Here is a 27,016-nt window from a genome sequence, read left to right as displayed (position 1 = left end):
TATCAGGTGTGAGGTCTGAACACTCAAGCTTGGACAAATGCCACTGAAAAACACCTCTGTCAGTTTCTCCTCAGACTGCAGGAGGAAAATCATTCCTGAACAGGTTACAGCCTGCCCTGATCCAAACTACACAAGGTTTGGAGCTGACCTCACCTGCATGTTAAACGCAGGTAGGCTGATGGTCTGATACTACAGAGAAAACTATTACAGCAATGAAAATGAGTCATTTAATTGGCCTGAACACCTTAATAACCCAGCACATGGGGCGGCCGAGACTCACTCACCAAGACTGACAGGAGGAACAATCTCCGCCCTCTGCACATGCCCCGCCTCATATAAGTCAACCTGTTTCCACTGAGATCTGTGGTGATTTATGTAATAGTTTTCATTGTTGTTGTTTTTTTTGTTTGTTTCAAAGAGTTGACAGCGATGAACGAACATCAGACACAATCAGAAGCTGAGAAGTGAAGTCGCTGTTTTTTTCTCTACAGGTGACAATGAGCAGAAAGGTAGGGACGGCTCTCCTCTGTGTGTGTGTGTGTGTGAATTCGGTCTTTGTGGTAAATCTTAATACCAGCTCATTAAACCATTAAATATAATGAAATTACTTTGAAATGCAATGAGAAAAAGCTTCAGATTTTTGTGTAACTCTCACAGAAACTTGAACCTGAAGCCTGTGAAACAAAAATGTATTTATTTCTACTGAAACACAGAAAATAAAACTGTGGTTAGGACTTATTCTTTTATACAAACAGAATATATTTCAAGTTACACAGAGCTCAAACTGACTAAGATAAGAAAAGGTTACTGAAACCTTACTGAGGCCCACACAAGTGTCTGAGTGTTTGTGGGTGAGATACTGAACTTGAAATCTTCCATCAGAGAGAGAGAGTGTGTGTGTGAACGTGTTAAAGACTGAACACTAAAATGTTTTCAGGTGATACAGAAAAAGAAATAAACTGCTGGGATTAAAAATTGTGTGAATAATGAGATTTAAAATTCCATCACATGTACTGACAATCAGCATCACACATGAGATATGTCATTTGATTAAAAAAAACTTAATTTAATTTAATCTTGGTTTCTCTGAAACATTTTGTATATTTTAAATAATCCGAATGTTACACAGAGTTTATTGGTCATTTCACATAAATCATAATGCACAGAAAATAATTGGGTTGGATGGTTGGTTGGTTGATCAGCTTTGTGATTTGGGGGAGTTTTTTAAATGTCCGCCTACTAATGGTAACTGTTTTCACATTTTAAACTATTCAGATTTAGTAGACTCTTCCTGTTTATTAATCACATTAGAAAGTTAAGAAATAATAGATAATCAATAATAATAATCACTGTAAACCAGCCAAAGTAAAACTAGGTCTTTGGTAAATGTGATCTAGGAGCTTGTATGCACCAGGTCCAAGCAGTTATGGTGTTATTTTTATGCCACTATTCGGAGCGCATGTGAAAAACATTTGAGCGCACGTTAAAAAAAATTTGCAGGTGCAAGTGTTGCATTTTGAGGAGAAATTTATTTTGAGCGAAGAAAAGCTAAATTTGAGTGAACAAAATTCATTGCTGTGTGCAAAAAATGTATTTCAGTGTTTGCTATTATCCACACATACACAATAGCAGCGCCTCTCGCTCAGTTTTTGTATTTGCGCTTGCATACAATGTGTTGCTTGCACTCTCAACATTTCTGCCTGTGCACGTTCAACTCTTTCTGTACACTGTTATATTTGTGCCACAAAACCAGCCAATCAGTTGTTTTGGTCTCCAATCAGCTCAAAATGACGAAATGCAATATTCCAGAATCCATTTCGTCCAAAACTCAAACGAGGCAGTGGCAGAAAAACACAGAGTGGCGGAGTTTGAAATATTACTCTTTCTGGGTCACAAAATAAACTTTTAAGATATTTTCATGCGAGAATGGTGCTGTGTAAACTTCAAATATCTGCTCGATTTATCAAGACATCACATATTTGCATAAGTGCTCTCTAAGTGCTCTAACATTTTGTTAGAGCACTTATAGCGGTGTACAGAAAGAGTTGAGCGCGCACAGGCAGAAATGTTGAGAGTGCAAGCAACACATTGCGAGCAAGCGCAAATACAAAAACTGAGTGAGAGGCGCTGCTATTGTGTATGTGTGGATAATAGCAAACACTGAAATACATTTTTTGCACACAGCAATGAATTTTGTTCACTCAAATTTAGCTTTTCTTCACTCAAAATAAATTTCTCCTCAAAATGCAACACTTGCACCTGCAAATTTTTTTTTTTATGTGCGCTCAGAATAGTGGCACAAAAATAACGCCATAAGCAGTCCCCTCTTCAGTGCAACAGTGAGGAAATAAAGCTGTTGTGTAAGACGGTTTGGGTTTTGGCACTGATTAAATAATGTAATGTGCTTTTGTTTTTGTTTTTGCTTTTCATCTTTCATTTTGTTTCATGGGAAGATGTTATGCAGTTTGACCTGTTAGGTTGATGCTCTGAGTTCTTCAGAATCACAACCAGTCAAACAGGATCCATTTGTAAGCTTAATGCTGTATGTCAGAATAGAGGTGAGAATTTAAGGGTGCAAGACTGAATGACAATAGACACTGACATTTATGTGATGTGATGGATTTGCATACATAATGACAGTCATGACATCAAACACTGTGAAACAGGGACAGTTTCAAACATTTAGATATTTCTAGAGTGTTGATTCTTTGACTGGTAATTCTCATTTAGCTCATGGATATCACAATCCCTGAATACATCTGTTTATTGCAGCAATGGACTGTGACTTTTACAGGAAGGCAAGCAAATGTGACACTTTGTTTAACTGGCAATAATTCAATAATGCAACGTATTCTATAAAAACATGTTTGTATGAACTCTGCTTAACAAATTTATTAGAGCACCACCCAGTATAAGGTTTGTGCCACATCTGCTCTAAATGATCAGTACAGGTAATTACTAAATAATTTATATTTCTTTAATGGTTAATCCAGCAGTATGTGCAAGCAAGCTCTTTAATGGAAATTATATTTTTTTGCTAAAAGTTGATTTTTCAACTGTTTTACAAATAAAAGCAGAAAAAAAGAAGGAAATGATTACTTTTGGATTAAGATCAAGATCCAGACGTTTGTGATATATATACACAATGCAAAACACAGTACTGCCTGTGGGAAACTGAGGGAAATTTAAAACTGGTGGCTAAGGGTAGGCGTAAATTTAGTAAAATTATAATTCACATTGGCAGTAATGACACCAGTTACGTCAATCCGAGGTCACTAAAATCAATATTGAATTGGTGCGGTGGCCTTTATAGATAATTGGGAAACTTTCTGGAGGAAACGTGGTTTTGTTAGGAGAGACTGCATCCATTCCACTTTGGATGGAGCAGCTCTCATTTCTAGAAATCTGGCCAAATTTATTAAGCCCCACAAAATGTTAGCAACATCCCACAAGAACCCAAAGAGGAGAGTCCTAGCCTCTAGCCCTGCCAGTGTAGCAGAAATGATGACGGATGATGATGGCAGCAGCAGCCGTTCTTCTCTGCGTGAGTAGCTTAATGTTGTTTGTGTGTAATTTACGTTGAGTAAGCTAACCACGTTATTACATTAATGCATGTAAGTGAACTAGCAAACATCATCATAGCTACATGCGGCTGTCTTCTTGTTTGATGGCAGATACTCCCTTCACCCTGGCCAAAAAGGCTAAAATGACCAAAGAAAAAGTGGAAAACAGTTAAACATGAGAGGTTTTTGGACAAAGTTTGTGTTTTTTCCATTTTTTAAGCACTGCTTCCGCAAAGAGTGATACCATATATGCCCTATAGCTGCAGAAAAGGCTAACATTGTTATCTTTTTTACAAAAAACATAGCTGAACATGAGAGGTTTTTGGACCAATTTTGTGTTCTCCATTCTTTAAGCACCAGTTTGAGCACCGTTTAAGCACCGGCACCGTTTCAAAAGTACCGATTTGGCACCGGTATCGGATAAAACCTAAACGATACCCATCCCTAATGCTGAAGATATCTACCTATTCGGAACCATGATAACAGGGTTCTTGCTGATCGGAGCTGGCTTGGCCCTGGCTTATCGGAGAATTAAAAAAGCGGAACCGGCTGTTTATACACCCCCCAAGGCTGCCCGCTGGGATTGAAACGATGGGAGGAGGCGCGACTTCTCAGAACGGGCTCATTGAGAGCAGCATGGTTAAGACCTTGGAGATGCTTACAGCTGCTGTGAATACTCAGAATAACACCTCTGAGCGTATATTGGATTACATCAAGGAGAGGCCTGCTCAGAATAACACCTTTGAGCGAAAGTTGGATTACATCGTGGAACAGCTCACTGCAGTCGTGAGTTCTCAGAATCGGTTCTCTGAGCAAAAGAATGACAACACCACGGAACGCAAGTTTGATAACGTCATGGGGAAGCTCGCGGTTCTCCAATGGGAGATTGAGAGACCAGTGTCGGAGTGTTAAAGAACAGCTTTGAAATTTTCATGAGTTGTTGCAAAAGAAAAATACCATCATAATCTGGCTACCCCTTCGGCACCAGCAGTGGGCTCAAGGCTGTAGCTGAACAAAAACTCCCTGATAACGACTGTGTTGAGTCTGTTCCTTCCCATTCCATGCAAGGCCACCTGGGTTGGCTGGAAGACTGTTTACTTAGCCTGGCAGGGCGAAGGACACTGTCTCAGCTGAACTATGGACACGCACACACATACATACTGATACTGATAAGCACTCACTGACGCATCACCCTCCCTACCCCGGATCCAACGCCACCTCCAACGCTTACCTCCCTTCTGATGTGGACATCGGGTCAGCTGGAGGCGCAGTCGAAGATTGCAGCGGTCCCAGATCACATGTACACACTGGAACACTTTCCCATGTTGCTTGTCTGTGTTTATTGTACTATGGTGTGTTGATATCTGTGCATTCCTGTATTATCCTTTTGTGTTACACATTTTGATGTTTTTTTCCTCGCTACCTAGCCTGACCTGTCTCCCCAATGTGATGTTTGTGTATTGTATGTACGGTCGGCAAGGTCTGTCATCTCGGTTGTGTCATCTCTCATCATCATCTCTAATCACACTTTAGATCTTGTTTTAACATATGGCATAGAAGCTGAACATTTAGCAATGTTTCCTGAAAATCCTCTCTCCTCTTATTATTTCCTGATAACATTTAAATTTACAATAATCGATTACACAGCAGTGGAGAGTAGACTTCATCACAGTAGATGTCTTTCTGAAAGTGCTGTAACTAAGTTTAAGAATATAATGCACCCACTGTTAGCATCTTCTATGCCCTGTACCAATATAGAGCAGAGCAGCTACCTGAACGCTACTCCAACAGAGGCTGTTTATCTTGTTAATAATTTAGCCTCCTCACTACGTATGACTCAAATCAGAAGTACTTGACTTCCTGGTATAATTCTCAAATGTACAATTTAAAAGATCATCCTTCAGTCTGGAAATATTATGTCTGAGCATCCGGTGTGTTTGTGGAGTGGACCCAATTGTAGACATGAAACGGAATCTTAACAAAAAATGGGCTGTTTACTTGGCCGAAAAACATGAATATAAAAAAGGGCAAAATGGACGCGGACAAAACAAAAAACCTAAACTGGGAAAAGCTAGACTGTGTAAACTATGAAAAACAACACATTAGCATGATTCTGAGCAGGAGTACAAGAGTAACTCTGACAAAAAAAACTGTGAACATGAATCTTGATATAACTTGAACAGAATTATGAGGTACCCAGAATCTGACCTGACATGGACGGAGGAAAACAGAAGCACCAACAACAAACAGAGGGAGACAGAGGACCTAAATACACAGGAGGGTAATGAGGGAAGTGGAAATACCTGTGGAGACACAGCTGACACAAATAATCATGACACCAAAGGGAAAAGTAAAACTAAGCACATTAAACATAGAAACAAGACTTTCAAAATAAAACAGAAAACCTGGAGAGACATGAACTGGAACACAGAAGTTTGAGACAAGAGACAAAGAGAGGCAGCGAGAGAGGGAGAGGGACACAGAGGAGAGAGACACAAGAGGAACCTACATAGACGAGGAGAGAACACATGACACATAGGAAAAGACTCAAACACCGAAACATAGGAGAAACATAAACTAGACTAAACTCAACTAAATCCTAACTAATAATAACCACACAAGAACTTAACATATTTCCAATATAACCAAAGGAATCAAAAAATACAAAATAAACTTAAAACGCTGGGTCACAGACAAAGCCCCTAACAGGAAATAGTTTGTTGCTCGGTAAAAAATTCCTCCTTTATGGGGCACTTTTTTGCTAGAACATCTTACTATTCATCGCTGATTGAAGAAAATAAGATCCAGCCTAGGTTTCTCTTCAGCACTGTAGCCAGCCTGACAAAAAGTCAGAGTGAAAAGAAAATTACTCATAATCATTTCACAGACATAACATTATCTATAGCTACTTTCAGTACCACTGATATTCCTTTTCTCCAATTGATCTTTCTGAGTTAACTTCAGTAATTACTTCCTCCAAACCATCAACGTGTCTTTTAGACCCCATTCCTATAAGACTGCTCAAAGAAGTCCTACCATTGATTAATGCTTCAGTCTTAAATATGATCAATCTATGTCTAATAATCGGCTATGTACCACGCTGGCAGTAGTTAAACCATTACTTAAAAAGCCATCTCTAGACCCAGTGGTCTTAGCTAATTAAAGGCCAGTCTCTAGCCTTCCTTTCATCTCAAAAATTCTTGAAATAGTTTCAGTCAGATTTCAGAGCCCATCACAGTACAGAAACTGCTTTAGTGAAGATTCTAAAGGATGTTTTTATGGCCTCTGACAGTGGAATCATCTCTGTGCTTATCCTGGTAGACCTCAGTGCAGCGTTCAATATGGTTGGCCATATAATCAATACTGTTGACTGCTATTAGAGCGCGTAGAGCATGCTGTAGGTATTACAGGTACTACGCTGCAGTAGTTTGTATCATATCTATCTAATAGACTCCAATTTGATCATGTAAATGGAGAGTCCTCTTCACACACTAAGGTTAATTATGGAGTTCAACAGGGTTGAGTGCTAGGATCCATTCTGTTTACACTATACATGCATAGCATACATTTTCACTGCTATGCAGATGACACCCAACTTGATCTATCCATGAAGCCAGATAACTCACACCAATTAGTTAAACTGCATCAGTGTCTTAAAGACATAAAGACCTGGGTGGCCTCTAACTTTCTACTTCTAAATTAAGATAAAACGAGGTTATTGCACTAGGCCCTGAAAATCTTAGATATATGGTATCTAACCAGATTTTTACTCTGGATGGCATTACCTTAGCCTCCAGTAGCACTGTGAGGAAACTTGGAGTCATTTTTGACCAGGATATGTCCTTCAATGCACATATTAAACAAATATGTAGGACTGCTTTCTTCCATTTATGCAATATCTCTAAAATTAGAAATATCCTGTCTCAGTGACACTGAAAAACTAGTTCATGCATTTATTACTTCTAGGTTGGACTACTAAAAAGAATGTCTGACTATGAAATGCACGATTTATTAAAAGAAACTGCTTTGGCTATAATGTCATTGACAAACACAGAGGGAGAAGTATTCCTCTGTATTTGAGTTAAAAAGAGATTATGTTCAAATGAATGTTCATTTGAAAATGAGCTAATGATAAAGTTGATTAATGACGTCAATTTGGATAAACTGAATGAAACATGAAGTATATTCAGAATCAGAATACTTTATTAATTCTGATTCTGATATTACAATTCAATTACATATGAATATACTATACTATGTTTCATTCAGTTTATCCAATTTAACTTCATCATTCATCAATACTATCATTAGCTCATTTTCAAATGAACATTCATTTGAACATAATCTCTTTTGTGATGAAATTATTAACATTTCTATGTTAAGTACAACATAGAAAAGAAGAACATGTATTGAAGTGAAAATTTAAAGTTGAAACGTTTGAAACTTTTCTTTAAACCATGTACATGGAAAAGTCAGACAGATAGAGGATGATAAGGTGCAGCTGGAAATCGGGTGATTTAATGTGATGATCTGATATCACCCGTGGGATCAACTGCTGCCCAAACTTTGAACCTGCAAATCACCTTGAACCTGCCAAAAAATCACCATTTTTTGGCTTTTTCTGTTCTCATTTTTGCCATGTTAGATCGTAGATTCAAGAAGATTTGGATTTTCAATGTTTTCCTGCTGGCTTACAACTTCCAAGAATTTCCTCTGATTCCCTTTTGGGTAAAACCTTCAGAAGATTTGGAATTCCACTGTATTCCTGGGAGATTGAATTTCCAGTGGATTGACAGAGGGTTTCTTCTAATATTTGACAACATAGCAAGTCCAAGTTAGGATTTCTGATTCATGGTGGAAAGAATCTGTGCTAAACCCTCACTCTCCTTCTTTAGATATCTGCAGGTTTGGCATCACACATTTGTTTCTGAAGTATTTCTGCTGGTCCTTCCTTGTGACACCTGAGAGTTTCCTTTTCTTGTCCCCTTTAAAAGGGACAACAAGTTTATAGTCAACTTTTATTTTGTAATTTTTATGGAGTCCTGATGCTACTTACCTTTAGTTTGAACAAAGTAGTAATATAAAAAAGAATAATTACAGCTGCAGTGAATCACCCCAGCAATTATAGAACTGTTTCAGACGTGCGATTTTCTTTGATTTTGGCAGGGAAACATGATGTCAAATTCAACACGTGAAGAGCTGCTCCTGAGAGCACTGAAAGATCTGGGAGACAACGAGTTAAAAGAGTTCAAGTGGTACCTGCAAAAGTCTGACGTCCTGGAACGCTTCCCAATAATCCCAAAGAGCAGACTAGATAAGGCAGACAGGCCAGACACAGTGGATCAGATGCTGCAAACATACTGTGAAAACGTGCTTGAGGTCACCAAAAAGGTTTTGAGGAAGCTAGATAGGAATGACCTTGTGCAGATTTTAATTGACCCAAATGCAGAACCTGAAGCAGGTAAGTCATTGAATGATTAACACTCATATGAGAATGATTCCTGGTATGAGGTGCACTTTGTGATGACCATAATTCAGACAGAAAATGTATCTTATTACATTTTCAGTTTGTTATGAACCATGGCATAGAGATGGACTTGATAATTTCAGATGCTGTTCTTTACCTTAATACACAGATGGTAGATCTGAGACGATAGCAAGAAATGGCAATAGTGGGTTTGCGAGGTGAAAAGAATAATAAAGAATAGGACCTATTAATTGCTTTGATATGAAATGTACTTACCACACTCATGGACATGACAGTTATATTTTAATGTTGATGAACAAAACCGCTACAGAAATTTGGGTAATTACTGTTTTTTGCTAAGAACCTGTCCTTGCCATCCTAACCATATTCTGCTTATTTTCCATTGACAACTATCACAATTACATAAATGTACCCTATTTTTTCACAACTGACATTTACTCACATCTACTCTTACCATTTCACTGTTTATTTAGAGGGTTTTGCTGAGTTCCAGAAAAACCTCAAATCCAACCTGATGAAAAAGTTTCAGGAATCAGCTGAAAAACTTAAAAAAGGAGGTAAATCTAAGCTTCAAAATGAGACCTACACAGAGGTCTGCTTCAAAATAGAAAACAGCCAAGAGGTCAACAAGGAACATGAGATCAGACTAATTGAAAAAGCACACAGGAAACCAGACAGACCAGAAACAAGACTTCGATGTGAAGACATCTTCAAAGCTTCACCCATTAAAGACAAACCAATCAGAACAGTGCTGACAAAGGGAGTGGCTGGCATTGGGAAAACAGTCTCAACACAGAAGTTCACTCTGGACTGGGCTAAAGACAAAGCCAACCAGGACATCCACTTAACATTTCTATTCACTTTCAGAGAGGTGAATGTACTGGAAGACAAAAAGTTCAGTTTGGTGGAACTTGTGAATCATTTTTTTACTAAAAACAAAGAAGCAGGAATCTGCAGCTTTGAAGGGTTTAAGGTTGTGTTCATCTTTGATGGTCTGGATGAGTGTCGGTTTCCTCTGGACTTCCACAAAACTGCGATCCTGACTGATGCTACAGAATCCACCTCAGTCAGTGTGCTGCTGACAAATCTCATCCGGGGGGATCTGCTTCCCTCTGCTCGCCTTTGGATAACCACACGGCCTGCAGCAGCCAATCAGATCCCTTCTGAGTATGTAAACATTGTGACAGAAGTTATGGGGTTCACTGATGCTCAAAAACTAGACTACTTCAGAAAGAAATTCAGAGATGAGAAGCTTATTGGCAGAATGATCTCTCATATCAAAACTTCACAGAGCTTAAACATCATGTGCCACATTCCAGTCTTCTGCTGCATCACTGCTACAGTTCTGGAGGATATGTTGAAAACTAAAGATAAAGATGAGCTGCCCAAGACCCTGACTGAGATGTACATCCACCTTTTGATATCTCAAGCCAAAGTTAAGAAGGTTAAGCATCAGGGAGGAACTGATGCTGATCCACAGTGGAATCAAGCAAGCAAGGAGATGATTCTGTCTTTGGGAAAACTGGCTTTTGAGCAGCTACAGAAAGCCAACCTGATCTTTTATGAATCAGACTTGAAAGACTGTGGCATCAATGTCACAAGTGCCTCAGTATATGCAGGACTTTTTACAGAGATATTTAAAGAGGAGAGAGTGTTGCGCCAGGACAAAGTGTTTTCTTTTATCCACCTGAGTGTTCAGGAGTTTCTGGCTGCTCTGTATGTCCATATGACCTTTTTCAGCTCTGGACTCAATCTGCTGGACGAACTCCAACAATCATCCTGGATTTCTAGACTTTCAAGAAGTAAATCTAATCTCCACCAGAGGGCCGTGGACAAGGCCTTACAGAGCCCAAATGGACACCTGGACTTGTTCCTCCGTTTCCTTCTGGGTCTTTCACTGGAGACCAATCAGATTCTCTTACAAGGCCTACTGAGAAAGACAGGAAGTAGCTCACAGGAAACAGTCCAGTACATCAAGGAAAGGCTTGATGATGGTCTCCCTTCTGAGAAAAGCATCAATTTGTTTCACTGTTTGAATGAAGTGAATGATCATTCTCTATTGGAGGACATCCAAAAGTCATTGAGTTCAGGAAATCTTTACACGAATGATCTATTTCCATCTCAGTGGTCAGCTCTAGTCTTCATATTATTATCATCAGAAAATCTGGATGTCTTTGACCTGAAGAAATATTCAGCTTCAGAGGAGGTTCTTCTGAAGCTACTGCCTGTGGTTAAAGCCTCCAACAAAGCTTTGTAAGTGCTGTGATATCTATTAAAAGTAATTGGTTAGCTACTATTGATACTCATATGATGATTTTAAAATATGTTTTCAATGGTTTTCTCTGTTGTTGTTTAATTTTGCAGGTTGAGTTCTTGTAACCTGTCAGAGAAAAGTGTAAAAATTCTGTCTCCAGTGCTCAGCTCCCAGTCCTCTTGTCTGAGAGAGCTGGACCTGAGCAACAACAACCTGGAGGATTCAGGAGTGAAGATGCTTTCTACCATACTGGAGGGTCCACATTGTCAACTGGAAACTCTCAGGTCAGGAATGTTAGTGTTGGCTGATGCTCGTCTATGTTTCGCGGCATATTTTATTCTTAGTCTTGGTAAATTTAATTACTATTCAAATTTCTTCTTGATTGCAACATACAGTGTTGCATACATGTCTTAATTTCTCTTTGGTTTTGTGGGCTATTGTTTTAGTTTTAGTTTAGTTTTTTAGTATTAGTTAAATATTTGAGATCATCAAACACATTTTTATATCAGACAAAGCTAAAAAGATCTGCAGGTTTTTAAATGCTAATTGAATTTATTAAGGTAAAAAAAACTATCCAGACTTAACTGGCCTTATGGGAAAAAGTGTCAATCTGTAGTTGATGTTGATTTGCATCAATTCTGTCTGTCTTTTTGTGCTAATTTAAAAATCATTGTTATTTTAACATGTCTAATGATTTGTTTATAAACAGGCTGATTGGCTGTAACTTGTCATGGAGAAGCTGTGAAACTCTTTCTACAGTTATCAGCACACAGTCCTTAAATCTAAAAGAACTGGATGTGAGCAACAATGACCTGCAGGATTCAGGAGTACAACTTTTATCTGCTGGACTGGAGAGTAATCACTGTGTACTTCAAACTCTTAGGTCAGGACTCCACAGTTTCCTCATTTATAAATGATGAAGTGACATTACATATTACTTTATGATTTTTATCATCAAATTGGACAACTTTCATGTAGTTTTATTTCATTTCTTTGATTGATTTGATTTATTAATAATGTAACTGGACTTACTTGTGGAGTACAGTGGTATACAAAGGTACTATCTGCTATCTTTTTCATTTTCTTATTTGTGTCATTTTCAAATATCTGTTACCTAAATTTGTAAGGAAGTTTGTAACTTCAGAAAAAAATAACTGACTCAATTTCAGGCTATCAGGCTGTCAAGTCACAGAACAAGGCTGTGCTGCTCTGGCCTCAGCTCTGAGTTCAAACCCTTCCCATCTGAGAGAATTGGACCTGAGCTACAATCATCCAGGAGACCAAGGCGTGACTCTCCTTTCTTTTGGCCTGAAGGATAGACAATGCCAATTGGAAACACTCAGGTACGAACAGAAAATTAGCAGCCTACTAATTACTAATTAAAATACTTTTGAATATTAATCATATAATTAAACCTCTGAGGTTTCACTCAATATCGGTGATGACTTCTTGCTCCAAATGCTGCCCTTATATTTTGGAGATAAGTAAACAGGATTTATTTTGAAAAAATATAAATAGTTATTTAAACATGTCAGTGCATCATGGGTAATATGCTTTGGCAAAAAGGAAAGTTTTAAGCCTAATCTTAAAAGTAGAGAAAGTGTCTACCTCCTGAAGCCAAACTGGAAGCTGGTTCCACAGAATAGGGGCCTGAAACCTGAATGCTCTGCCTCCCATTCTACTTTTAAATACTCTAGGAACAAGAAGTAAGATCTTGTATGTGAAGAGAAGGATTTTAAATACAATTCTTGATTTAACAGAAAGCCAACGAAGAGAGGGAGTATGAGAGAAATATGGTCTCTCTTTCTAGAGGCCATAAGAAGATCATTTGTAGCCTTCACTAATACAAACAAAAATGAGATAACACGGAGTATGGAATACAATGAATTTTAATATTGAACTTTAATACTACTACTACTACTAACAACAACAACAACAACAACAACAATAATAATAATAATAATAATAATAAGCAACAAATATATAAAATATAGAAGCAACATTGAAATTAAAGCTGCAAGCAGCGTTATGAGGGCCCTCACACCCCAGCGCATCGAGCCATGCCCACCACCTACACCAAGCATTTCCGATCTGATGTCACATTGATGGAATTCATGCGTAGAACCACCAGCTAAAATTTCATTTCGTTCAATGATAATTATAGTCATCCCACTGGGTGGCGCTCTAACCATTACTGATAAATTGCTTGTCAAATATTTCCGAGCTTGACTCTTGACTCATGCCTGTGAAATTTGGGAGAGATTGGATATTGTGTTTTTGAGTGACAGCAGATTACTGCTTTTTGGCGAGTGATTGAAACTCCACGTGCCGCCATGACCACCCCGTTTCCCTAAACGTAAAAAGCTTCGCAATTTAACATCACAAAGGTCTTTAGATTCCCTGCACTGGAGATCATCTCGATCTGATTAAAATTCCTTGGAGGAGTTTGTCAAAGTACGAGGCCTGAAAAGAGGGGAAAATGTCGCCAAAATTACACATTAATTTTAAAATGGCTGACTTCACATGGCTGATCACATAACAAGAAAGTCTTCATCACATTGGAGGTGTGGGCCAAATTTCAAGAGTTCTTTAGCTTTCTAAGCCCCTCAAATGTCCAAGCATTTCACTACATATCGTACTGTGTATGACTGTGTACGTGACAAATAAAATAAAATTTGAATTTGAATTTGAATTTGAAATGCCACTTCATCTTTCATGGTGAACCACCTTGCCACCAGGGTGCGCCATTAAGTTTAAACTCACAATTGTCTCACTGAAGCATCATGAGGGACTGATGTTAATATTCACCGCTTTTGAGGTGGACCTGATGAACCTGTGAAAACCAGTATATAGGGATGGGTATCGAAACCCGGTTCTTGTTGAGAACCGGTTCCCACTGTTTCAATTCCTTGGAATTGTTTGCCATTTTTGCAAACGATTCCCTTATCAATTCTAGTCGCCCCGAATGACATCACCACATTGCGGAGTGTCATTTACTAAGTGGCTCAAACGCTCAAAAGTTTGGTTATACTTTATGAGAACGGTTAGATAGTAGATATTTCATTTAAGGGAGGAAACACTACGAATATGCAAAAGCATTTGCTCACAAAACACGTGATGACCTTAAATGAATGTCGTGTTTTTAATTCTGCTCCGGACTCATGAATCTCAACCCAGCAGCAGCGGTAACGTTTGTATGTCCTCTCCCGTTAATTCGGCAGGTAAATAATCAACTAACAGTGCATATTATGTTAGCGCGATCTGCCTTATTACAAAACCTGCCATTACTGTGCGCTGCATTTAGGTGACCATGATGAGAGAGACAGACAGAAGCTGTGTCCCAAAACGTCGGCTGCATCCTCCGGAGGACCTGGCCTTCGCAGTCTACGTGGGCTCAGTGTTGCCAACTTAGCGACTTTGTCGCTATATTTAGCGAGTTTTCAGACCCCCTTAGCGACTTTTTTTCTAAAAAAGCGACAAATCTGGTGACTTTTTCTGTTATTATTGGAGACTTATTTATGACGACTTTTTGACGTGAAAACGCTCTTTTCACGCTCTTACTCTCAACAAGCAGCGGTGCTGCCTTGGACACCTCGCCCGTGCCAAAGCACTCCCAGGCGGAGTATAGTCCTCCCCCAGCTGCTATCAGGGCAGGAGACATTCACACCTGTGCGTCCCAACTGCAAATGAATTGCGCATGAGCGAAGCCGCTGCTCCCGCACTGACTGTAACGCAGTCATGCTGTTTTGTGGATCACAAGGTTTAAAACTACTTATAAACACACACACTCACACACAAAGTAACTCCACCAGAGTGCCAATTTCGGGTCACTTTTGCTGGTCCAGGCCCGGATAAAGGAGCAGGGTTGGAATTGTGACATTAAAAAACAATAATTGCTAAAAGAAATTTAATTTGTAGTTCTAAATAAATTCTAACTAGGATGTTTTTTACTCACTTTATGTGTCTTCCACGATGTTATTTCTCTCTCCAACAACGTAGGTTACAATTACATTAGCATGACCAATTATGCAAATTAGGCGATGACATCATTTGGCAACTTCTAGCAACTTTTAGGACAGCCAATAGCGATTTTCCTTACTGAGGAGTTGGCAACACTGCGTGGGCTGGGTCCTTCGAAGACTGAGAAGGCCGGAAGTGTGAGGCTGTGAAACGGAACGGTCTAGCCTTCATATTTCCGTCACCGCTGTCTCGGTGGAGTTTAATAAACTCGGCCGTCTGCTCGTTGCTATCTAAAATATAACAGGACACTGGCGTAAATTCTCGACCGTCTGACACTTCTGTTTAATCAGTTTTCTGTTTGATGTTTATTCAGCTGTGTGAAAATCCCCCACACACACCAGATAGATTAATAACATTTTATTTTATTTAATCTAATAATCTAATAACTTTGATCTCAGCCAAAACGATTTACTCCGGAACAAATAAAACACTGAAAAAAAGACAAACAATTACATTTTTAAGTTATCCGAGTGACTTATATATCATGTTTAACCTGAGTAGCGAAAGAGCTGGGATCTGAAAACGACGAAGCCACGATTCCGCTGCTCTCTCCGGCTCGAGTGACCACTGAACCCCCCGCTTGCTATCCAGTGGGTGGCTAACAGACGTCTCTAAAAACGTCGGCGCACTTTTGCAAATATGCAATGTCTTGATAAACCAAGCAGATATTTGAAATTTACACAGCTTCTTTCTCGCCTGAAAATATGTTAAAAGTTTATTTTGTGACCCAGAAAGATTAATAAGAGTAATTTTAAAACTTAGTAGCGGCTGCCATTATTGGCAGCTGAAATTTGGCTGGGCCGCGCTATGAATTCTGGGATATGGTGGGCCATGAAGGATACACCCGACCCATCCTTCAAATTCGGGGAAATGAAGGACGCATTTGTCGGCCACATTTGAAGGAGTCGACGAATTGGTTGGCTCAGATGCTGGCAGTTCTCGCTGCAGTCTACCGTTAGCGTCTCCTTTCAGGCCAGTATATACGAATGTCACCGAGCAGTGTCTAAGTTTGTGGTAAAAGGCTTGCACCCATTTGCCACAGCAGATGCCCTCGATTTTCGGTAAGTGAATGTGTTTAATTGTAGGCAGGGAAATTACTGGATATTCTTGTGTAATTGCTACAGAATAATTTATGTTACACTTTGTTATTGCTACAGAAGAATATTTATTTTATTATTTTACATTTACAATTTTTTTTCCTGGGGACCCCGTGACACCCCATTGAAGAACGATAGGCTGGATCTCTTAAGGATCTCTTAAGATCTCACTGTTGGGTTTGTAAGGCCATGTTACTCCTAAATTTCTATCTTGTTCAAAGAGAAGATATAAAACAAAGTTCTAAGCTAATTGACCTTAGTGTTCTCCTTTTTAAAAAATAAAGAATCGATAAGAGAATCGATAAAGAATCGAATCGTTAAACAGAATCGAAAATGGAATCGGAATCTTGAAAATTTTATCAATACCCATCCCTACCAGTATATCAAAGTATAAGACATGACATTTCCTGTTCCCACTAGGTGGTGCTCTGTGTATTCCTAACAATGGGCATATCAATCTATTCAGGGCAGGTCTGTCATCATGCCTGTAATGTCTGGTACTGATCAGACTGGATTTCTTTGAGTTATACTAATTTGTTTCTTCATGGCGAGACATCAGTGTTCGCCATGCTGCTGGGGTCACACCCTTTCCTGAAGATGCACACATTTCAATGTATTGCCAACTCCTTAAGGCTTTCCTGGAGAAATATGAGGCTGCACACGTCACCCACCACAAAATCAGTATATCAAAGTATAAAACAGGACATTTCCTGTTCCCACTAGGTGGGGCTCTCCCTGATGTCAAATATGGCTATTGAAATATGTTCAGGGGTGAAGCCTTATCATATGTGTGTACTTCGGTCAAGATTGGACAATGTATGACAGAATGAGAGAGGCAGTAAGATTTTCATGGCGAATCATCGAAATTCACTGTGGCGCCACGGCCATACGATTTCCCAAAAACTCAAAAGCTCCGCAATTTCACATGGCCCAGGTGTGTAGTTGATACTGACCAAATATGAAGCTTATACAATCAAATCCCAAGGAGGAGTTCGCAAAAGTACAAGCCCTGGAAATGGCAAAATGGGAGCCAAAATATCACCTTCAATCCAAAATGGCGGACTTCCTGTTGGGTTTGCATCAATGGGCCCACTGACTTTTTTGTTTGTGTCAGCATGATACACATGTGGGCCAAATTTGATTCATGTAGCTTAAACTGTGTGTTCGTAGGACTGCATTTAACAACGCATAGGTGGCGCTCCAGAGCCATTTTCCAATGCTCATATGTAAAACCATAAAAATAAACATTTAATTAATTATTGACACATTTAATTAATTATTTAATGATATATTTATTTATTTCATTTTGGCAGTCCTGGCGCCTGGCTCTCATCATGAAATAATTTTATCTGTCAGCCTCACCCATCAAACTCAGGGGGCAGGGTTAACGCTGCTCATGCAGCTTCTCTAACATTTGATTGGTTGCCGTGCAAAGTAAGTCAAAACAGGTCGATCCTAGATAATTGATTGCTTGTGTAGACTTGGGGCAGCCAGGTATCCCAGAATGCAGATCAAATCACAGGCAGCAATGGTGGTGGTGTAGCTTTAAAATACCCCGTTTTTCTGTCACCAGCTACACTTTTAACAGTGTTTTAGCCGCGAATGTCGCGACGTATGTCTGGTCAGGTTGTCAACATAGAACATGTTTGCAAAAGTGCTCAGATGTTTTCAGAGATTTCACTAGCTCTGCTAACAATTAGCATGCAGAGTGCACCGAGGGGGTTACGTTAACCGGTTTGTTTACATTCCACTCTCCGTGTTCCACATGTTGCATTCGCAGATTCTCATTTTCACCGAACGATCGTCTCTTTCCGCCTGGTCTTGTGTCTCTGTGCTTCTGTAACATAAAGAACGAGCTGACATTTTTCTCACGAAACCAGCGATCAGCTCAACAGACCCTCAGTTTACCTGCATGCATCCTCCTCCTCCTCATCTGTCAGCTGTTTAACACCTGCTGCTAATTCAAGAAACACGCCTACGTTACCTGGTGATAGTCACAGTTTAACTGGGCAGCCGGTACTCGATATAAAGCAATGTCAGCGCATTTTTCTGCACAAGATAAGTAAATATAGTGTTTTCCCCGAGCGCAGAGCTGCTGGAGCTTGTTTCCTTACAGAGCACTTTATAGGCGAACAGCTTCATCAGCGGCTGATGTCCAATCACCGGCACACAGCTTTGAAACCTCAGCTGAGTTTTAGCTCTCAGTGGTTAAACGCTGGACTTCATTCACTCAGGTTCTGTCTGTCGGGTCACGTTTACTTCGCTGTTTTATTTACAACTGAGCAAATCGGTTTGGCTGAGGTTAAAGTTACGTTTCATAACTGCATAGTTTCACAGACGTTTAATGGTTCACTGGCACATGTGTTAGACTGAACTATCATCTAAATATCATCTGTTTTTTAATAGTTATTCAACTGTATTCTAAGCACCAGCTGTCTGTTAGAATGTGATTTTTTTCTCTCTCTCTGTTGGCAGACGTATAAAAATGCGCAGGAAAATCTGACGTGCATGGCAAACTTCACCGACAATATTTAGGGAGGAATAAACACACATCAAACATAAATGAACCATTTGCCTGTCTCCATAATTGAGAGCATTTTCTCTTCTTATGTCAACACTCTCTCTCTCTCTCTCTCTCTTTTTTTTTTTTTGCTTTTTCGGTCATGTTATGTTTACCTGTCAAAGGCTTGTTACAAACTATGAAACACATTGTGCAGACTTCTGGATGTTAGAAGAAAACTAATACTGCTCATGAAGGAGACTAAAGGCAGGAAGGTGTCCTTTAAAACTAAACATGTTAATAGGACCTCCCTATTTATATCATAGTTTATGATATAGCACGTGTATTTCAGTAATAGCCTGCTGAGGCCACTATACGTGCTGGCCTCATATCAAATGTGAAGGCAGACTGAGTCTATGTTTGACGTTTTTTATATCTAATCTTCCTTTTCAAACATTTAAACAGCAGCGAGTCTGCAGCTGAGGGAATACAAACTCAAATTGTCGGAACAGGTTTGCTCATTTCTTGGATTCATTTGGTGATTTATTAAATGTATAACTGTTATTCTAATCTGCTGCTGAGTCTCTTACACTTTTCTTTATGCTGTATATTTTCACGTCTCTGGAATAGTTGGAAGTTAGATAGTCAGCTGGGAAACTTTGTGTTAACTCATGGAGCTGAGGATATCGTGGATATGCTGACCTCGCTGCGTGGTGTACAGAGCGAGGTCAGCATGATTAATATTCACAATAAAAATATTAGCCGAACATCATGAAGTCTGTATGTGTTTCATAGTGTCGAACAACCTTTGTACAGTTAAAGCCAGCAGTTACTACATGACGGAAACACCAACGTTATCTCTTTTATGCGTTTATACACAGGTCACGCTGATTACTGAACAAAAACCCAAAGATCAGATGTTAAACAGATTTATTTGCTCTCTCTCCTCCTTAAACATGTTTTTAATGTTAGTTATAATTCAGAATTGGCGACTGAAACATGTAGGACACATAAGAATAGGGCTGAACGATATATCGCATTTGCGATAATATCGCGACATGATCAAGTGCAATTTTCTAACCGCAAAGGCTGCGATTATACTCTGGACATGTCCAAATTCATGGGCTGCATCCTCCTGAGGCCGCATTTGTAGACCGATTACGTCACAGCGACGCGCCGAAGGCTGTCCAAATTACTACCATATCCCAGAATTCATAGCGCGGCCCAGCCAAACTCCAGTTTCCAGCAATGGCGGCCGCTACTAAGTTTTAAAATTACTCATACTAATCTTTCTGGGTCACAAAATAAACTTTTAACATATTTTCAGGTGAGAAAGTAGTTGTGTAAACATCAAATATCTGCTCGGTTTATCAAGATATCCCATATTTGCAAAAGTGCTTCGACGTTTTCAGAGGCGTCTGCTACCCACCAGCTCGACAGCTAGCCGGGAGCTCGAGGGTTACTGATGCGGCCGAGAACGGCACAACTCCCGGCACATCATTTTCAGATCACCGCGGAGTTTCGCTGCTCGGGTTAAACGTAATATATAAGTCACTTAGACAACCTAAAAATGTTATTGTTGGGCTTTTTTCAGTGTTTTGTTTGTTCGTGAGTAAATCGGTTTGGCTGAGATTAAAGTTATTAGATTAGATTAGATAAAATAAAACTTTATTAATCCCCCGGGTGGGTTCCTCCTTGGTTTTCACACAGCTGACTAAACGTTAAACAGAAAACTTATTAAACAGAAGTATGAGACAGTCGAGAATTTACACCAGTGTCTGGTTATATTTTAGATAGCAAGAAGCAGACGGCCAAGTTTATTAAACTCCACCGAGACAGCGGTGACGCTAATCAGAAATTGGAAGGCTAGACCGTCCAATTTCACGCCTTTAAATTTTAAAGGCGTGTTTGTGTGTGTGTTTATACAATTGCTATTATGTTTGCACTTTATGTGTAATGTTACTGACTGCAGAGATCAGTAAGATGTGTGTATTTTTTATTTATTAGTTTTATTTATTTAATATTATTTTTTAATTGAATGACTGTCTAGTAGTTCACAGATGTCGAAAAACTGAGTGTGGTAATCCACTGATTTTTTTTATGTATATTTCTGCAATCTGCACATTGTACTGACTTTCATTTTAATGTTTACACCAGTTCCTTGTCAGCACTTTATGCTCAGATGTTTGTAAGCTAAAAATAAACTATTGTGTATGTTCAAATATACTGTTGTGATTGAAGAAGTTAAATAAAAATGTTAGTCATCAATTCATGCATCACCTCATGTCATCATAACAGAGGTCTGTCTTCCAGGAAAGAACAGTTTAAAATTAATGTAATATAGTATTGGCCATACTATATGATGTATTGCTTGTCTTTGTTTAATAATACAGAAGACAAAGACCTTAAAAAATAATCGCATATCGCATCGCAATTGCAATATTGGGGCAAAAAATCGCAATTAGATTATTTTCCATAATCGTTCAGCCCTACATAAGAACATCAGGAAATAAAACACCGATAAATATAACCTCAGTAAAAGAAGTCAGCGGGGGTTACTACAGCTGTGTACCGGGGCCTGCGCTTTGTCGGTGGGATTGCTTGCGAGGCGAACGGGTCTATCCCACGCTTTGCCGTGAGACTGGGCAGACATCTCCGAAATCATCGAAACACTTTTGCAAAGAGGCTGTATCTTGACAAACCGACCAGACACATGAAGATTAAACCACTACATTCTCGGCTAAAAAAAATATTAAAACGGTATTTGGTGACACACAAACAGGGTTTTTCAAAACTCAGTTCTGTTAGCTTCCACATGCCGGTTGTTGTGTGCTAGAAACAATGGCCACCAGGCCAAAGCAATGGTTTTGACTCGATCAGCGTTAACCCCGCCCCCTAAGTTTGATGGGTGAGGCTGACAGATAAAATTATTTCATGATGAGAGCCAGGCGCCAGGACTGCCAAAATGAAATAAATAAATATATCATTAAATAATTAATTAAATGTGTCAATAATTAATTAAATGTGTCAATAATTAATTAAAATGTGAAATACATAAATAATTAATTAAATGTGTCAATAATTAATTAATTACATGTGTCAATAATTAATTAAAATGTGAAATACATAAATAATTAATTAAATGTGTCAATAATTAATTAATTACATGTGTCATAACTATTTATTTAATTAATTAATTCCAATTTTAATTAAATATTGCCACATTTAATTAATTATTTAATGGTGTATTTAATTAATTCATTATGGCAGTCCTGGCGTTCCATAAATGGGGCCCTAAATAATAAATTATTATTAAAAACTCAACAGTAGAAATAAATAAATGAGAAAATAAATTATTTTTCGACTTTTCCTCCCTCAGGTTGGACCATTGTGGAGAACAGCGACTGAAACCTGGTCTGAGGAAGTGTAAGAAACATTCATATATTAAAATTTCAATTTTCCTATGATGTAAAGAGGAACTAATCTGCAAAAACCAGCTTTGCAGTATTAGGGTCATGACCTCCTTCACTGTTTAGTCATGGTCAATAGTCTGTTAGGATTCATTTCAGCTAATTGGAGTCCGTAAACTGGATATTTTGGCTATGTTTGTGCCTTTTGCAGCATTTTTAATGCAATTATCTGACAAATAATATGGCGGCTGTGTGGTTAGTTTTACTAACTCACTGTTCAAGTAGTATGAGCTCCAGTTTTGATGAATGAATTTCTAGAATTGTAATTTCACATATCACCAAATAGCAGATGTCTGTGTCAGTGTAAATGGTAAATGGACTGGTTCTTAAACAGTGCTTTTCTACCCTATCTTTCCCACATATTCTATGCTCTTTCTATGTAAGTCCTATCTAACATTCACACATATTCTTACTCTGATCGGTCAACTTGGGGTTAGTATCTTGCCCAAGGGTATTTGCCACCAGTGTTGGGAAGGTTACTTTTAAAATGTATTCCATTACAGAATACAGAATACATGCCCCAAAATGTATTCTGTAACCTATTCTGTTACGTTACTCAATGACAGTAACGTATTCTGAATACTTTGGATTACTTAATATATTGTGGCGAGTTCAGACAAGGAGGAGACGGAGGTATCGTTTGGTCTTGCTTCCCGTGAGCTAGCCAGGGAGCACAGCCGTTTATTACATTTGCAGAAGAACACACTGCCACTAGCTAACTGCTCAGCGCGGCAACCACAACACACATATGTCGTGTCCAAATTCATGGGCTGCATTCTCCTGAGGCCGCATTTGTAGACCGATTACGTCACAGCGACGCGCCGAAGGCTGTCCAAATTCGTAGACCCCTCCAAATGCAGCCGACAAATGCGTGGTCCTTTTTCCGAATTTGAAGGATGGGTCGGGTGTGTCCTTCGTGGCCCACCATATCCCAGAATTCATAGCGCGGCCCAGCCAAGCTCCAGTTTCCGGCTAATGGCGGCCGCTACTAAGTTTTAAAATTACTCTTATTAATCTTTCTGGGTCACAAAATAAACTTTTAACATATTTTCAGGCGAGAAAGTAGCTGTGTAAACATCAAATATCTGCTCGGTTTATCAAGATATCGCATCTTTGCTAAAGTGCTTCGACGTTTTCGGAGACGTCTGCTACCCACCAGCTCGATAGCTAGCCGGGAGCTCGAGGGTTACTGATGCGGCCGAGAATGGCACAACTCCCGGCACATCATTTTCAGATCACCGCGGACTTTCGCTGCTCGGGTTAAACGTTGTCAGCCGGTGATCAGCCGTGATCAGCTGATCACGGGGCCGGGGTTAAAAGAGAGACGCCACCCACCTGTTCGCCACTCAGACATCATTCTCTTCGTGTCAGGAGCTCCGAAACTCTGCCGACGTCAGTCTCCGCCTGATTCAGCAATCGTGAGTGATTATCCCTTCAATCCTTTTTCTCTTCCCGGCTCCGCTCGCTCTCTGTCGGTAACGACCGTTCCGAAGCCACGCTTCGTGCACTGATCGTTACTAGAATAACTGCGTGCCTGCTCCAAACCCACCGCTAGCCTTCGCCGCGCTTGGGTCTAGCCAGCACGCCACACGGGCACGCCGAATTACTGTGTGTAACCCGCCCGGCCGTGACAAACGTAATATATAAGTCACTTAGACAACCTAAAAATGTTATTGTTGGGCTTTTTTCAGTGTTTTGTTTGTTCGTGAGTAAATCGGTTTGGCTGAGATTAAAGTTATTAGATTAGATAAAATAAGACTTTATTAATCCCCCGGGTGGGTTCCTCCTTGGTTTTTACACAGCTGACTAAACGTCAAACAGAAAACTGATTAAACAGAAGTGTGAGATGGCCGAGAGTTTACTCCAGTGTCCTGTTATATTTTAGACAGCAAGGAGCAGACTGCTGAGTTTATTAAACTCCACCGAGACAGCGGTGACGCTAATCAGAAGGCTAGACCATCCAATTTCACGGCCGTTTACTTCCGGCCTACCCGATCTTCTGAGGACCCGGCCCACGTAGACCGCGAAGGCCGGGTCCTCAGGAGGATGCAGCCCATGAATTTGGACACGACCATAGGGCGCCTTCTGACCCCGGAAGGACACACCGTCGCAGCGAGAGGGCGTCACCCGTCACCATGGCAACATACACAAAACATAACTGTACAAGCAGAACCCCGAACAGCCCTGACCCGCTACAATATTATCATGCTTTTTACAACAACGTGAATGTACTATTGCTGTGTGATTTATTACTATTACTGAAGGTCCGCGACTCCGAACTGTAGTAAAGGGACCTCTGACTAATGCTGGGCTCACACTGTGCGATTTTTGGCCCATTTTGAGCCGATTTTTGAGTCGTGCGATCGTTTTGGCGATCGGCCCGATTTTGGCCTTCATCGTGCGTCGTGCATCGTGTAGTATACGTGGGGTAACGAGAAGCGATTGACACCTCACGACCAGCTCCCGATCATCAATCGCTTGGTCGTGAGGGTGTCACCGCAGTTTGCCACACTGCGCACGCGCAAACACAAATGTCAGCGAAAAAGACGGCGTAGCAAGGCAGTGCAGCGTGTGATCTGGACACAAGCGATGGAGGCACAACCTGTAGAACCATCCGAGCCCTTTCGATGTGGCCTCACAAAATTATCACGACCACAACAACCGTGAAAATAGTTGGATCGACACTGCTGCTCAATCACAGCTGCCTGACCAATGTTTTTCATTAGCAATTTAGCAAAGTTGATGGTGGTGGTGTGTCTGTGTGAGTGAAAGACGGAGAGGGAGAGCGAGCGACAGAATTTCTGTTATAACCTTCATTTTTATGGACGCACAGTGTGAGCACTCAGGTCGCATCAGAGCATCGGGCCGTATAGTGTGAGACCCTGCATCGTGACCTATGAACTTCTAACCCCTGCGAGTCAATCGTACAGTTTGAGCAGGAGCTGAATCGCGCGACTGAAAAAATCGCACAGTGTAAGCCCAGCATAATACGGCGGGGTCCCTGTCGGCTGGTAGCCGAAAAATAGCTCTACTTTGTTGTGTGGGTCAACTTTTCTTGCGACAGACAGAGAGAGGCGTTGAAAGGCTGCTCCAACGGAACTTGTTGTTTTCGGAGGAAAACACAAACACAGTGTACAGTCGAGTCTTAATAGCTTACTTACAACTGGGCTCGTCAGGCACTCTTCTTGGCTGCAGTGGTTATTATTATATTTACATGCTTCCAGCTCCCGTTTTTGCTCGATGACTGCTCGTACCTTTCCACTCCCCTTTTTCTCCCTCCTAGCGCTCACAGACACATAACGTGTATGGCAGTCCATTCTCCCAGCAGCACGGACTACACTGAACATGATGTACATTCTTTAGAGCTATGCTTGTAGCATTCTGCCTGTTAGCTTAGCACAACAACAACAACAACGAAAAGGCGCTCTCTCACCCAGGAAACACACAGTCGCAGAGAGAGAGAGCGTCGCCCTGTAACCATGGCAACCGTAACGCTGCCGCCTGGAACAAAAGAACGTAGCTGTCAAACAAAACCCAAACAGTCCTGACCCGCGACAAAATGAAACAGGAAAGTACCCCAGTGTATTCCATTTATTTCAACAAAGTAACTGTATTCTGAATACCACCTTTTTAAACGGTAACTGTAACGGAATACAGTTACTCATATTTTGTATTCTAAATACGTAACGGCGGTACATGTATTCCGTTACTCCCCAACACTGTTTGCCACACAGACTGGAGCAGATGGGTATCGAACCACCTTCAAATGTGGTCACTCATACCTCCAAAAAACAAAAAATATTTGTTTTGTGAGTCTGTGGTTGGATGATAGAATAATACTTTGTGCTGTTGTTTCTTTCAGATTTCTGTGGGCTTGAACTGGATCCAAATACAGCGCACAGAAACCTCAAACTGTCTGACGACAACAAGAAGGTGACTGTGGTGAAAGAGGAACAGCCCTATCCAAATCATCCAGAGAGGTTTGACTACTGCTGCTGGCAGGTGCTGTGTAAAAATGGTCTGACTGGTCGTTGTTACTGGGAGGTGGAGAGGGAAGGGCAAGTTGTCATAGCAGTGACGTACAAAAGAATCAGCAGGAAAGGGAACAGTGCGGACTGCAGGCTCGGGTGGAATGACCAGTGCTGGAGTCTAATCTGCACTCAAGAGAAATATTCTTTTTGGCACAACAAGAGAGAACATGTTGTCTATCTTCCCTATGGTGCTACTCTACCTAAAAGAATAGCAGTGTATGTGGACTGTCCTGCTGGTACTGTGTCCTTCTACCGAGTCTGCTCGGAAAAACTGTCCCTCCTGCACACCTTCCACACCACATTCACCGAACCAGTCTACCCTGCCTTTGGGTTCGGGTTTGGGTTCTGGTCATATGAGTCCACTGCATCTCTGTGTGAGTTGTAGGAGAGAGTCTGCTCCTGACTGCAAACTACTGCTGATGGTGGTTTTCACTCTGCACACCACAGACTATAAACCAAAGGACCATGTAGCAGTTACCCTCCTACTGATTCTGCATAACAGAGAGGTGGTCACCAGACGTTTGGTGGTGAATGAATGAATGTCCTACCAAAGAGCTGAAAATAATGTAATCCTTTTTTTTTTTTTTTTTTTT

At 40.2% G+C, this 27,016-nt stretch overlaps 1 protein-coding gene across 1 annotated transcript; it reads left to right on the top strand.

The window, feature by feature from the left end:
- Positions 1-497: 497 nt before the first annotated feature.
- On the top strand, positions 498-26,808 carry LOC146617712 (NACHT, LRR and PYD domains-containing protein 3-like). Its single transcript, XM_085372950.1, has 8 exons — positions 498-509; positions 8,730-9,024; positions 9,525-11,304; positions 11,416-11,589; positions 12,015-12,188; positions 12,475-12,648; positions 22,302-22,348; positions 26,255-26,808. Exons 1-8 carry the CDS (start codon positions 498-500, stop codon positions 26,806-26,808), a joined length of 3,210 nt encoding a protein of 1,069 aa, XP_085229076.1.
- The last annotated feature ends 208 nt before the right edge of the window (positions 26,809-27,016 follow it).

Source organism: Diplotaxodon limnothrissa, linkage group LG15 (genome assembly GCF_057381915.1).
Source record: "Diplotaxodon limnothrissa isolate DT_005_m linkage group LG15, D_limnothrissa_male_GT1.1, whole genome shotgun sequence".
Classification (NCBI taxonomy): Eukaryota; Metazoa; Chordata; class Actinopteri; order Cichliformes; family Cichlidae; genus Diplotaxodon; species Diplotaxodon limnothrissa.
This window is presented reverse-complemented; position numbering and strand designations above follow the sequence as displayed.